The sequence below is a fragment of the Vanessa cardui genome, chromosome 16, assembly GCF_905220365.1.
Source record: "Vanessa cardui chromosome 16, ilVanCard2.1, whole genome shotgun sequence".
NCBI lineage: Eukaryota > Metazoa > Arthropoda > Insecta > Lepidoptera > Nymphalidae > Vanessa > Vanessa cardui.
In genome coordinates this window covers 7001806-7016280 of record NC_061138.1, presented here as the reverse complement: position 1 = coordinate 7016280, position 14475 = coordinate 7001806, and the positions used below count along the sequence as shown (strand labels likewise).

General features: G+C 33.2%; 3 protein-coding genes across 3 annotated transcripts; all 3 read left to right on the top strand.

Moving 5' to 3' along the window:
• The first annotated feature begins 3933 nt into the window (after positions 1-3933).
• On the top strand, positions 3934-4704 carry LOC124536087. Its single transcript, XM_047112523.1, has one exon. It carries the CDS (start codon positions 3987-3989, stop codon positions 4641-4643), a length of 657 nt encoding a protein of 218 aa, XP_046968479.1. The 5' UTR covers positions 3934-3986; the 3' UTR covers positions 4644-4704.
• Positions 4705-8336: 3632 nt separating this feature from the next.
• Positions 8337-9126, top strand: LOC124536085. Its single transcript, XM_047112521.1, has one exon. It carries the CDS (start codon positions 8365-8367, stop codon positions 9076-9078), a length of 714 nt encoding a protein of 237 aa, XP_046968477.1. The 5' UTR covers positions 8337-8364; the 3' UTR covers positions 9079-9126.
• Positions 9127-13116: 3990 nt separating this feature from the next.
• LOC124536086 lies at positions 13117-13911 on the top strand. The gene has a single exon (XM_047112522.1). It carries the CDS (start codon positions 13170-13172, stop codon positions 13851-13853), a length of 684 nt encoding a protein of 227 aa, XP_046968478.1. The 5' UTR covers positions 13117-13169; the 3' UTR covers positions 13854-13911.
• The last annotated feature ends 564 nt before the right edge of the window (positions 13912-14475 follow it).

Sequence of the window (14475 nt, the reverse complement as noted above, 5' to 3'; positions counted from 1 at the left end):
CTGACAATGTACCTATCTATATAGTATAAGATTTTGTGATTTTTTTTGTGTGTATATTAATATTAACAGACTTTAAATGTCCACTACTGCTGCATGAGAAGGTTTCAGTTTATCACTCCTTCAATGCTAACTCATATATACACACGTAGTAAAATTTCATACTACAGTGTAAATTGCGATTCTTACGATGATTTTCTTCACAAAATTAAATATAACCACAATAGCACAAACCTCTGTGGTTGTTGACTGGGCTTATACCTGTTAACTTCAGTTGAAATTCACATTATATGACCACTAGTCCAGTTTGGCTGATAAGATATTATAATAGACATTTATTTTATATAGAAAGCTGATGAAACCCTTTTCGAACTCGAGACGGCTTGTAGACATAGCTCACTTACTGATCAGTCTAAAGTTTTACTTGGTGGTAGGGCTTTGTGCAAGCCCGTCTGGGTAGGTACCACCCACTCATCAGTTATTCTACCGCCAAATAACAGTACTCAGTATTGTTGTGTTCCGGTTTGAAAGGTGAGTGAGCCAGTGTAACTACAGCACAAGGGACATAACATCTTAGTTCCCAAGGTTAGTGGCCCATTGACGATGTAAGGTAATATATCTTACAGTGTCATTGTCTATGGGTGATGGTGACCACTTTCCATCAGGTGGCCCATATGCTCGTCCGCCAACCTATAACATAAAAAAAGTCATTATTACATAACATGAGGCTCAGCTACGTCGATGACCTTGAGATTTTGTCATCATAACAATTAATAAAGCCTGTAGAAAATGTTATTGTTTTAAAAGTACGACATGTCGTGTTATCTCAACATCGATCGATCACTGTTTATTTTATTTATTATTAAATATTTGTAACACAAAGTTATTACGTATTCTCTTTCTGTACTCCTTCTGCATACAAACTTTAACCATGCCAAGTCTCATACTTCCTCGTGCGGGCATATAAAAAGGGGGACACAGTTTTCTCTTCACTTTTTAATCCATAATTATTTATGCCTATATAGACTCTCAAAACTGAGAATGCGCCTGGCAGAATAGTGGCTAACGGTTAGCTAATAAGGGCAACACTGGTATAGTAAAGCGACACTCTATCTATTTATATATAAAATCTAAGGTATAAATTATTTATGAAAATATTATCATTACACAGAATAAAACAAAGTCACTTTCCACTGTCTGTCCCTATGCACGCTTAGATCTTTAAAATACAACATTTGAGTGAGTTGAGTGATTTCAGATGAAGGTTTTTTTTTATATAATACATGGAATGATTTTAAAAGTTTCTGATGTGATGTCACTGATGTGATGATAAACAAATTCTATAGAATATATCAGTATAGCACCCGTGCGAAGCCGGGGCGGGTCACTAGTGGAATCATAATTAAATCTCGCTTTTAATTTCTCGATCGCGGCTTGTCTCTAAAAATAGCATCAACGTCATCGCTGAACGCTTCAGAGGTGTGAACAAGTAACGTGATCTTACCTTAGATTTAGGTCAGCCAAGATTCATATAACTCTGGATGACGTAGTGTATCGCTATGGTTCCTGAATAATTTATATATTTAAATAAGATCATTCAACGTGTTGTAAAACTCAGTATTAATATATCGTGTTTCTAACGAACAGGGTTTTATTAAGGAAATATACACTATATCTAAGGGGTTTTAATTCAAATATCGGATTAGAAAATTCATATAATAAAGAAATTAATCATTAAAAATCCTACCTAATATTATTTTCCAATAAGAATATATATCTGTTTGTTTGTTAAATATAAAATCATACACCTGATTATTTATCACATGCGGGTAAATCCGCAGGTAGAAACTACTAATTCTATTATTATTATATATATTACTTAGATGTCAAACTGTAGGAATTGATCAAGAATAAAAAAAATGGATTAAGTTGTTTTCTAGCTTTAAATGTTTAGAATTGTGAGAATCTAATTCAAACATTGAGATTATAAAGTAGAGTCAAAATGTTAAGTGTATTTAATATGATTTAATTATACATATATTAAATAGACATATATTAAATATACATATATTTCATAAAAATGAACAATGCTAGGATTATTAAATTGATTAATACGAAAATTATACAAATCGTTTATAAATAATATTTTCTTTATGTATACGAAACGTGTTGGAGACAATGGATATATATAATTGATGAGTAAAAGAAATAAAAATATAATTATTTGACATAAAAAACAATAAAATATATTGCCTACTTTAAAAAATAATAAATAAATCAAATAAGCTCTTGTCTTGCACTAACTGTTTATCAGAAGCCGTGTGAAGCTCAAATGAAGTAAGTCTCATATTCTAGTACCAATATATACGACTTGGCTCATAAATAATGTAATGTTTTTCTAATGTACTATAATTATTACTATAGTGATTTAAGTAAGCTTATGAGTTTTGTTTAATTTCATGTCAATCTTAACCAAAATATAATGTTTTAAGTGTACATAAAGAAAGCTGTGCATAACACATTCAATGGCATTGTAATATTTAATTTCAAATATATAAGGCATATAAAACCACCATTATAATCTTCCTATACCGACAACAGTGTGTGTGTGTGTGTATGTACACGTGTAAAAAGTGAGGTGTAAATTTATTTTAAAATTTTATTTTTAGTATTTATTTGATTTTTAAAGGGACTTATTTTGTTTATCTAATCATAAATAATACTTAACTTACCAGGATGTGGGCGAACGTCTGAGTAAATCAGTCTAGTTTGTTTTTTAATTATTTAAATTATCTGAGATATTAATATTCTATATTTCTTAGGTATCGCTGTTAGTTATTTTTTAAAGTGAACGTCAATGTAAGCTACGTTAATTATATATAAAAAAACACTAAAGCTATTTAATTATTTAATTCTTAAATCTGTATTAATTAACTATGTTTAAATAAATATAATAATTATGTTATCAAATCATTTAACAAAACAGAAGAAAATCAATGAATAGCACGCGTTGAGGACAATCGTATAAATGTTTTATCAGTATAAATATTTTGTCAAAGAAAAATATATAAAACCTCTTTAAATAATTATTTTCGTATGTTGTGAAAATACAGTTTTAAATTATAATAATAGATTATTATTATTATTATAAGCTGCAAAGTAGGATAAATATCTTAAATAAAAATGTGAGGATCTCCATTGGTCTTATTTATAAGCAAGCGTTAAACTTCTAAAACACAATATGGCATACACATTAAATGTACAAATTTAATGATATTTTTTAATTTGATAAATCCGATTTCATTTAATACATTTTGAGAAATCGATAAACGATAGAGTCGTCTACTGTCCCCGGAGAACTCACGTTAAAGTTTCATAAAGTGGATTACTATTTAACCTAAATTCAGAATGTTGACACAAAATAAAAGCTATCTTTATGCCCATGTATTTAAGATATCATTTACGCTTTAATTATTGTATTTAATGAAGTCTATGATAAGATTCAATGTTTATCCGACTTGTTGAAACGTAGCTAGTCCTAACGTAGCCTATCTTTTTGTAATGCGATTGAAATAAAGTAAAAATAAGCTGAGTCGACAGAAATAAAAATGTCTTTATAAATAAATTTAACAAGCAGTATAAATCCAGTTCAGTCTTTGTGCAGTCGTAAATATTGTACGTTTCGCTGTTTATTGAATCAAGAGAGATGTATTATTGAAACATTGGAAAGGCTCGTGTATATCATTTGGCATTCACGTAAAAAAATCAGAACAAGTTCGCAAATTACGTTTCTCTTAAAGGAGAACAAAAATCGTCCTGATATATAAACTAGCTTTCGTTTCTTTGTAGAAGTTGTCCTTTCATGGCCAACGATGTTTTCCGGTGCCGCCCATTAAGTCAATAGTATGATGCAAGTATAAAAGACGCTTACGACTTCATAATGTCATCAGTGTCTCTCTTCACAGAAAGCAACACAGACCACTTACATAATGTTTAAGCTGGTGGTGTTGTCTTGCGTCCTGGCGGCGGCGTCCGCGTCGGGTCTTTTTGCTGGCTACGTGGCGCCAATAGCGCCTGTGGCATACGCTGCACCTTTTTTCCAACCTCATAACTACCGAGGACCACTCTCTCTTGCTCCTGGACAACCTGCTAACATTATTGCAGCCGACGGCAGGCCTCTTGACACCTTGGACGTAAACTTGGACCGCTCAGCTCACTACACCGCTAAGGTTCTTAACAACGGATTCCACGTATTGAAGAAGCGATCTGCAGCTGTTGTTGCACCTATTGCCGCTCCTTTCGTGGCTCCTTATGCATACCCCGCGGCTTTTCTCCAACCTTCCAACTACCGTGGACCGTTGTCCCTTGCTCCAGGTCAGCCTGCTAACATCTTAGCTGCTGACGGCAGGCCTCTTGACACTTTGGACGTTAACTTGGACCGCTCTGCACACTTCACCGCCAAGGCCCTTAGCGGTGGCGTACACCTTCTCAAGAAACGCTCTGTTGTCTTCGCTCCAGTAAGCACGGTCGCCGTTGCCAGAACGCCACTGATCGCCCACACTTACGGATATGCGGCACCCTTAGCCGCGGCACATGTAAGCCACGCCATCGCCTATTCTGCCGCACCTATCGCTCACGTGCTATAAACTTCGCTATATTCTAAGATGTAAATAATAACTACACAAATTATATGCCTGTTAAAACATTTTTTGAAATTTATTTCATTCCTAATAACGGTTGGAACTGCACGCTATTGCAATAAATAATAGCTTTAGAGAATTAAATAAAAAAATATTAAGCAAAAAATTACAAGTAAACCCTACAGTATGTCTATCAAAAATGAATGCTAGAAGTACTAGATACTTTAAGAAGTATGTTTTTTACAAATTACCGAGGAAGAAGTTTTCTTGACTATCTATTTAGGAGAAATAGAATTAAAATATTAAAATATTTACGTATTTAACATATGTCATGTTAAATACGTAAATATTTTTATTACTTTTTAGTGCATATTATTTTGTTTTAAAGTAGTGTTTTGTTTAAAGTCGGTTTTTCTTCTTGTTATTTTTTTTATTTATAGCGAGACTCATACTTTTTGTATTTAAAAAAAAAACAGTTAATACTTGCATACACTGAATACCTCCTCTAATCATTGATAAACAGATCTTAAATTCCTTAATTTGCTTGTAATCGTACAAAAATCCTTCAGACGACTAGATATATAATCTATGATTTACGTAAGCACGCTACCCTTACTAAAGAATATTATATATCATATAATTAGTAATGATATAAATTACTCTTGTACTTACAAAATGTCTTTTTTCAATACATAGTCTAATAGCCTTTTACAATAACTCATATTTTGACTAAAGTATTGAGTTTGTGAAGTTAGGCTTTACGTTTGGGTCTTGTTGAGGTAGAAGTTTGGGTCTACATGAGATCCAATAATTTTTTCGCATCATTTATATGAAAATATTTTTAGTCCGATTAATAGAAATTACAGTGACTAATCGAATGACATTCTTATAGAATGATAGATTCGTATATCCGAGAGTAACTTGTAACTTTTGTTGAAAGGCTGGTGGTCACGATTTTATTAGCGTTCCCATCTCTAGTATCCGTTCTGACTACGTAAGTAACTACGGACGTCCTCAATAGTTTCTATAGGAAATGCTAATCTTCAGTTTACTGAAAAGGGAGTGAGGACGAAATAATAGATTTGGCTATATTTAGTTATTGAAACTAGGGATAGATTGGTTATTGAAAAAGACCGATAGCTGAGATGAGTGATGTAAGAATAAAGACAAAACCTACCTATCCTACTAATCCTACCCGTCATGACATACGGAGCAGAAACTCACAACAAGGCTGGTCCACCAGTTTAAAGTCGCTCAGCGTGCTATGGGAAGGGTTATGCTCGGCGTTTCTCTGAGGGTTCGCTTCAGAAATGAGGTGACCCGTCAAAGAACCAAAGTCATCGACATAACACACCGGATTAGTAAGCTGAAATGGCTGTGGGCTAGCCATATTTGTCGTAGAACCAATAACCGTTGGAGAAAACGTGTTCTAGAGTGGACACCGCGTCTCGGCAAACGTAGTGTAGGACGTCCTCAGGCACGGTGGAGTGACGATATACGCAAGGCGGCAGGCAGGAGCTGGATGCGAGTAGCCGGAGAAAGACCACAGTGGCGTGCACTGGGAGAGGCCTATGTCCAGCAGTGGACAAAAACAGGCTGTTGATGATGATGATGATGATGGGTTATTGAAAACGACCGATAGCTGATATGAGTGATGTAAGAATAAAGACAAAACCTACCTATCCTACTAGTCCTACCCGTCATGACATATGGAACCGAAACTCAAAACAACGCTGGTCCACCAGTTTAAAGTCGCTCAGCGTACTATGGAAAGGGTTATGCTCGGTGTTTCTCTGAGGGATTGTGTGGAGATATGAGAGAGATAGAGTGGAGACCGTGTCTCGGCAAAGGTAGTGTAGGACGACCTCAGGCACGGTGGTGTGACGATTTATGCGATTTAATTTAAGACGGAGACAGGAGTTGGATGCGAGTAGCCGGGGAAAGACCACAGTGGCGTGTACTTGGAGAGCCCGTTTTTGTCCAGCAGTGGACAAAAACGGGCTGATGATGATGATGAAAGACAAAAAATGATCGTATAACACAAAGATTCAAAAGTGCTCTTACGACTACTTGAATACCAAATATTATGATGATTATTTCAAAAAAAATACAAAATAAAATAAATTTTCTAACGCTCATAATAAAGGAAAGACACGACTTCCGCCTTCGTGAGTGAATAGATCATTAAAGGAATAATTATTTCTTTTGGAATATTTTTCAGTCTCAATGGAAAAATAAATAGATATAGGTCGATGTAAATTTAGAAAATTTATATGGCATTGTAATACTACAATGTATGTATGCCATTTTTCTTTTAGATTTGTATTTAGCTAAAGAACAAAGGTACACATTATTATACTATACGTTATTTACCAATTATTTATTTGAAGAATAGTAAATTACGGCGGATTTAGTCATTGCAAGCTTCAATTTATGCACAGGTTAACATATAAGATACAACGTTTAGTAGAGTACTTGTGTTCAAGAATTTACAACCAAAGTGGCCGCAAAGTTACTCGAAGAAACAAATTAAATAATTAACATAATGATTGTTGCTTCTAAATATACAGGGTTATTGGTATTTCGACGTACATCCGCTAGGAGGTGATAGGGGTGACTATTTGCAATAATTTTAACCCTCATGATCCAAAATTGACAGATTTGATTTATCACGTTTTTAAGCTTTTTTCTTTTTTTTTATTGATTTATAAAAACGAATAAACACTAAATATTTGTGAAATTTCAAATAATCATTATCAGCTCAAATTTAAAAATGGAAGACGTAAACGATATTATTTTAATTTTTTGTGTCCCTCAAAAAAGCATTAATAACTGAAAAAAATCCTTATAAAACTTGTTCTGCAGATTATTTTAAAAATATAACGTTTTTTTAGCGTTCCAAAAACGTATAAAAACTAGGAATTTATTTCAAAGCAGCCGAAATAAAATGACCAGAAAGGACGCTGGTGGGAATTCGTATCATATATATATGTACTTACACATATATATATATTGTATATATATAGTATTGTTGTGTATATATATATATATATATATATATATATATATAACAATACTCACTCGTAAGTTCTAAGGTTTCGTTCTATTTTATTGTTTATCTAATTCTTCTTTTAAAATAATGGATAGTTATAACGAAATTATTTGCTAAATTATGTATCAGCGTACTTACAGACATGTTTATTTCGAATACAATTTATAACGGTAAAATTATACAAAGTACGTATGTTCGAATCTGTTATGATAATAAATAAAGTTGTTGAATCTATAAAAACTTACTGATGCGCAATCTTCTTAAAATAATCTCTCATATTAACCAACAGGCCATGGTGCCATTTTTTTTTAAATAAATATGGAAAATACGCAACCTAAAACAAAATAAATAAAATGACTTTTTCTATGTACTAACACTTATTAGCAAATAAAAATATCATAAAATAAAACAATTATTACAATAACAGTTGGAAATAACATTCTATTTATATTATATTAATTTAAATATTTTTCGTTAATGATAGCAAAATGAAACAAAAGCTATTTAAACAATGTGCCCTTTTAAGAAAAACTTTCTTTAACAAACTTGTCTTCTCACGGCCAACGATGTATTCACGCGACGCTTATCAACATATTTTCCCTATATAAGACTTTGGACGGACCAAAAATGCATCAGTGTTTCTGAATTCAGAAAACAACACAGACCACTTACAAAATGTTTAAGCTGGTGGTGTTGTCTTGCGTCCTGGCGGCGGCGTCCGCATCGGCCCTTTTCCAGTCTTACGTGCCGCCCTTAGCTCCTCTGGCCTACTCGCCGTTCTTCCAGCCTTACAACTACCGCGGACCATACTCTCTCGCTCCTGGTCAGCCTGCCAACATCCTGGGTTCTGATGGCAGACCCCTGGACACTTTGGACGTGAACTTGGACCGCTCTGCTCATTATGCCGCTAAGGCTCTGGACAACGGATTCCACATTTTGAAGAAACGCTCCGCTGCCTACATCGCTCCTTACGCCGCTCCTTATGCCTCTCCTTACGCCGTGCCTTACGCCGCCCCTTACGCCACCCCATACGCCGCTGCGTACGCCGCTCCTTTGGCTTACTCCGCGCCTCTTCTCCAGCCTTACAACTACCGTGGACCATTGTCGCTAGCCCCAGGACAGCCCGCCAACATTTTGGGCTCTGACGGTAGGCCCTTAGACACCTTAGAAGTCAACTTGGATCGCTCTGCCCATTTTAATGCGCAGTTCCTCAAAAATGGCGTACATCTATTGAAGAAGCGCTCCGCAGGTCTGATCGCCCCAATCAACACTGTCACCATTACTAGGACGCCACTGATCGCTTCCAGCTTCGCGTATGGTTCACCCCTCGCCCACCAATACCTTAAACGTATCTCGTACGCCGCCAGCCCCATCACCCACATCTTTTAACAAGCTAACGATGATATAAATAAAAATTAATAAATGACTATTTCAGTATATTGGCATTTTTTTATATTAATTACTTCAAACCTTGTTCTTATACAAATAAGTATATTTATTTATATTATTTCTATAAACCTGTAGAATTAAATAGTAACAATAATAAAAACGGATTTATAAATTGTAATGTTCAAAGACAGGAAAAACTAAAAAAAAAATGAATTAAACTGATTGTAAAAACCGCTCGTAGAACAATAATTCATTTCAAAACCAATTTGATTTATGAGCGGTTCTCTTACCATTAAAAATTATTTTTGACGATAAAATTAATACTAGATCACGTAATGTAAACTTACACTGCTACTTAATCTATATGTATGACAAAACAAATCAATTTCAAAATATTCTTCAGCCAACTATTCATATAAACTCATATAATCAATAAAAATATGCCTTAAAATACCTAACGATGACGATGACGTTTTATTTTCAAAATACGAAAACAAGCCAGAATTAAATGGAAAATTCCCAACAAACAGTCAAATTAATTGACTGTATTCAATAGCCCCCAACAGGCATTCTAGCAGCGCGATACAATAAGGTCCAAATCTTCCCAACTAAGGGTAAGCAAACTTCATCAGTGGGACATTTACAGCTATTAATATTTAATTTTGTAATAAGATGGTTCTGTAAATGTTGATTTGTGATAGCGTTCGACGATTTAATCGGCAACATTTGGCTTTTTATAGCACTTCTTGATCGATGTTATGTTACTATGACTTGTGTTTCCAAGTCGACACGATAAAAGATAAAATAAATATTCATAATGTAATATAACATTATGAAATATTTATTTTTAAGAATACAATGATGAACTTACTAACAATTGGTTATATTCGATAACTTATCTGTTCTGTTGAATTTATATAACTTCTAGAAACCTTTAAAGATATAATTCATACATATTTCGAAAATAGTTATTTGTAAAAATAACTTAAAGGTGATTTGTTCAGTTTGGAATAATGTACGTAGATTGATTATTATTTCAGCAACAATTGTAGTTAGTAAAACTTAAAACTACCTACCCTAAAACCCTAACCCTAAACCCTACTGAATGAATATAATTAAATTGAATTATGGTAGCTGTCCTAACGGTAGCAAATGTACTAAGCAGGTCAATTAAAATCATTCATGAGGAAAAATAAATAATATCTTGTGATATTATTGGAGAAATGACATAGAGTTCATCTCTGAAACAAAATAAGCGAGTATGGTATTGATTAGGTTGGCCAGTAACATTTAAAATGTCGTAAAATACATCCTTTCTAAGATCTCGTATCCTCTTACCATTGAGTGGCCATTTGTAATTATTTATTACATATAAAAATAATCCATCGACTTTGTTTTAAATAGAACCTCAGTTATATTACATTTGTCTATTCAACGTTTTTTTGTCGCCAAATGTTTTCCCTTTATATACATTTATTTAAACAAATCATTTAATAGTTGAGTCCTCATTAATTTTTATATTAATTTTATTTAATTTCATATCTCTAATTCAAATTACTTATTCGACGCATTAAATACATTCCATTTATTTATAAATGAGAAACTATTTTTTTCATACATCACAAAATATATTGTACATAAAATATATACATAATATAAAAATAAACCAGTTCCCATGTTATTAATGTAACAAAAAATACTCGAATCACTAGTAGGATAATATATTTAATGCTTCATAGATTGTACAATAACGTTACAGAGGAATGTAAATAAAAATACCTGATAAATATTGAAAGAAAACCATATCAGTGCCTTATAGCCGTATTCGGCTTTGATATTAATTTCCATTTTTTAACTTCCTTAGTAGGTATGTGTACCTCCTTGTTGTACTCGTTTATTTTGTCTTTATCTTTATAATATCCATATTACAAACAGTGTAAACCTTTACGTTATAAGTGTATTCATTTGTTTATTTTAAACGAAAATATCGTTCCATAAATATCATGTTATGAAATACTTTTCGAGAAAACAAAATATTAAAAACAAAGTCTAGTTCTATATTTAAAAAACCAGTTAAAATATTACCGAGGTAATAATTTAGACGACTCAAGTTAAAAGTTAAAAGTTTTCTTGTTTAATGTTTTATGTATTATAAAAATATATTTATATTTTAAAGGTGTCTTAAGTATATGTATTACCGTGTCAATATTTGTATATAAGTTTATAGCTGCACTATCCTTCCAGATTGATTTTTTAAATCTCTCTCAAAATGGGTTGTATGAAAGAGATAGGTAATTAGTAGAGCTTATTAGTAGCATTAGTCCGCCCGTTGTGCAAAAAAAAACAATTATATTTTTAATCTTTGATTTATCTGTATTATTTTAATTTTATTTTACAATGAAGTAGGTATATTGTAATAAATAATAATAAATTTTTCGTTTTATCTGTAAAGTGTATTGTATTGTAATTTAAACATATTTTTGGAATACGGTGATTAAATTGTGGTTCTTATAAAAGCTTCTAAAAGAAAAATAGAAACTACTAGTTTTTAACTGTGACTTCTCTCGCGTTTTATAAATTATCAATGTTATTGTATTTTTCGTTCTCTATGTTGGACTGCACCTAAAAGATCTATGTTGGTGCGGATCTTTTTTGTACGGCAAATTAAGATAAAGTATAACTCTTATGGGTTTCGAAGCGCAAATCAAAATAGCTCGCAGACGGCAGCATGTTTTCATACTTAGGTGACCTTATCGTTATAATTTTGAACACTTCAAACAATACCCGTATAAATCATAGCCTATGCCCTTTTCTGATATATTAGCTATTGTTGTAAAGTTTAATTAAAATCCATCAAGCAGTTTTTACGAAAGTAACAAAAATGTATGCATGCAAACTTTCGCCATATTATTTTTCAGTAAAGATATATATTTCTCATAGTTTAAATTTAATTTATATCGCAAACATAAATCTTAATCATATCAATAACAAATAAATGACATTAAGCGGTTTCTATTAATACTACTACTGTCAATAATAATTGCTAATTTATCAAGTAATGTCGACATGTAGTCGGACATGACTGAGGCTGTTCTGGAATTACTTTATATTTACTCTTAAAATGTTGACAACAGTTATGAGTGTGACACTTTATTTGTATGCTTGTATTCTTTAAATGTTACGATACGATTATTATAAGTAATATTGTTCCACTGTATGGCATTTTAAGATCGTGTTTACGTTTAAGTCTCGATTTTAACCTACAGAATAGCTGTACAGCACTCGACTTGACAGTACGAAAGATGGATTAGTATAGGACAAGTATTTTTATGCATTCTTTTCATTTTTATTACCTGTATTATTTTAATATATTTGTATTGAAATAACAGCAACAAATAAGAAATACCATCACTATTTTCGTGACATTGATTCACGCAATAATACGATGTCAAACTTAAACTTGTTTTAATAATAACTCGAATCAATTATAAATACTTCATAAAGTAATTATTTTATTTTTTATTTACATGTAAACAAGCCATTTGAGGGGTATACTTATAAATAATTCTGACAACGATTCCTCGATAAAAAGTAAACTAATTTTGTAGATTACTACAAAAAAACGACACAATGCTTCATGCACTGATAACATTACATTATACAATATACATAAATGATGAGAGGCGGAATATAATAATAATCAAACAAACACTTTCGCATTTATAATTCATCAGTAGATTGTTAAATAATAAAAGCACTATATACACGCCGAATAAATATTTATTGTATACTATTTGTTTTATACTTACCTTATAATGTATACTGAAATACTATAGGCACTCAAAACTCATTGATCAAAATCACAAATCAAGTACAACGCTTACAATCATCGAATCGTATTCACCAGCTAATGAAAAAATGCCCTTTCAAGTGAACTTTAGTATGTTATCAAAAGTTGTCCTCTCACGGTCGACAATTTATTCCGGCGACGCCCCTAAAGTTGTTCGTATGTATGAGTATAAAAGAGTCTTGAAATTTTTGAACAGCATCAGTGTTTCTGAATTCAGAAAACAACACAGACCACTTACAAAATGTTTAAGCTGGTGGTGTTGTCTTGCGTCCTGGCGGCGGTGTCCGCATCGGCCCTTTTCCAGTCTTACGTGGCGCCCTTAGCTCCTGTGGCCTACTCGCCGTTCTTCCAGCCTTACAACTACCGCGGACCATACTCTCTCGCTCCTGGTCAGCCCGCCAACATCCTGGGTTCTGATGGCAGACCCCTGGACACTTTGGACGTGAACTTGGACCGCTCTGCTCATTATGCCGCTAAGGCCCTGGACAACGGATTCCACATTTTGAAGAAACGCTCCGCTGCTTTCATCGCTCCTTACGCCGTGCCTTACGCCGCCCCTTACGCCGCCCCTTACGCCGCTGCGTACGCCCCTTTGGCTTACTCCGCGCCTCTTCTCCAGCCTTCCAACTACCGTGGACCATTGTCGCTAGCCCCAGGACAGCCCGCTAACATTTTGGGCTCTGACGGCAGGCCTCTTGATACATTGGACGTGAACTTGGACCGTGCTGCTCATTACACAGCGAAGGCTCTCAACGGTGAAGCACATATCTTAAAGAAACGTTCAGCTGCCTTCATTGCTCCCTACAGCACAGTCACCGTCGCTAGGACGCCACTGATCGCTTCCACCTACGCCTACCCGACACCCATCGCCACACACATCAGCCCAGTCACTTTTGCCGCAACTCCTATCACTCACGTCCTGTAAAATGTCTTATGTTTATAAACTGTACATATAAAGCAAATAAAACCGATTTTTAATGATTTACATAAGAATTTTATTTTATTGTTTATTATTGAAATGTAAGTTAATGTTCTTTTGTTCAGAGTTACGCAAAAATATGTGATTAATTATATGTATTTTAATAAATTGTTGTTTTTAATAATTTGTTGATAAAGGTCATTTACATAACGTAAATAAAACTAGTTTTAGACGTTTAATGTTTAAGCATAATATACATATATATATATATATATATATATATATATATTATGCTTTCACTTTTATTAATGAATTAATTGCAACTAGTTATATATGTACATATGACACATACTAATAAGTATTTAATAATATTATATACTAAAATCTTCTCTAGAATGTTTAGCGTATATTGATTTAGTAATTAAGCTTTACAAAAAGACATCTTCACATTTATTACTAAAGACATATCATCCGTTAATTTAGTTATATGTACTGATTAAATCAGTTTATACCGCATATTAAATAGCAGCACTGCAGAAGAAGCGGCGTCGCCACTATCAGTCTTCAAACCAATGACGGAATGTGATAACGAGACGTCTGTTAAGAGTTATATATTTCGTTACTCTGC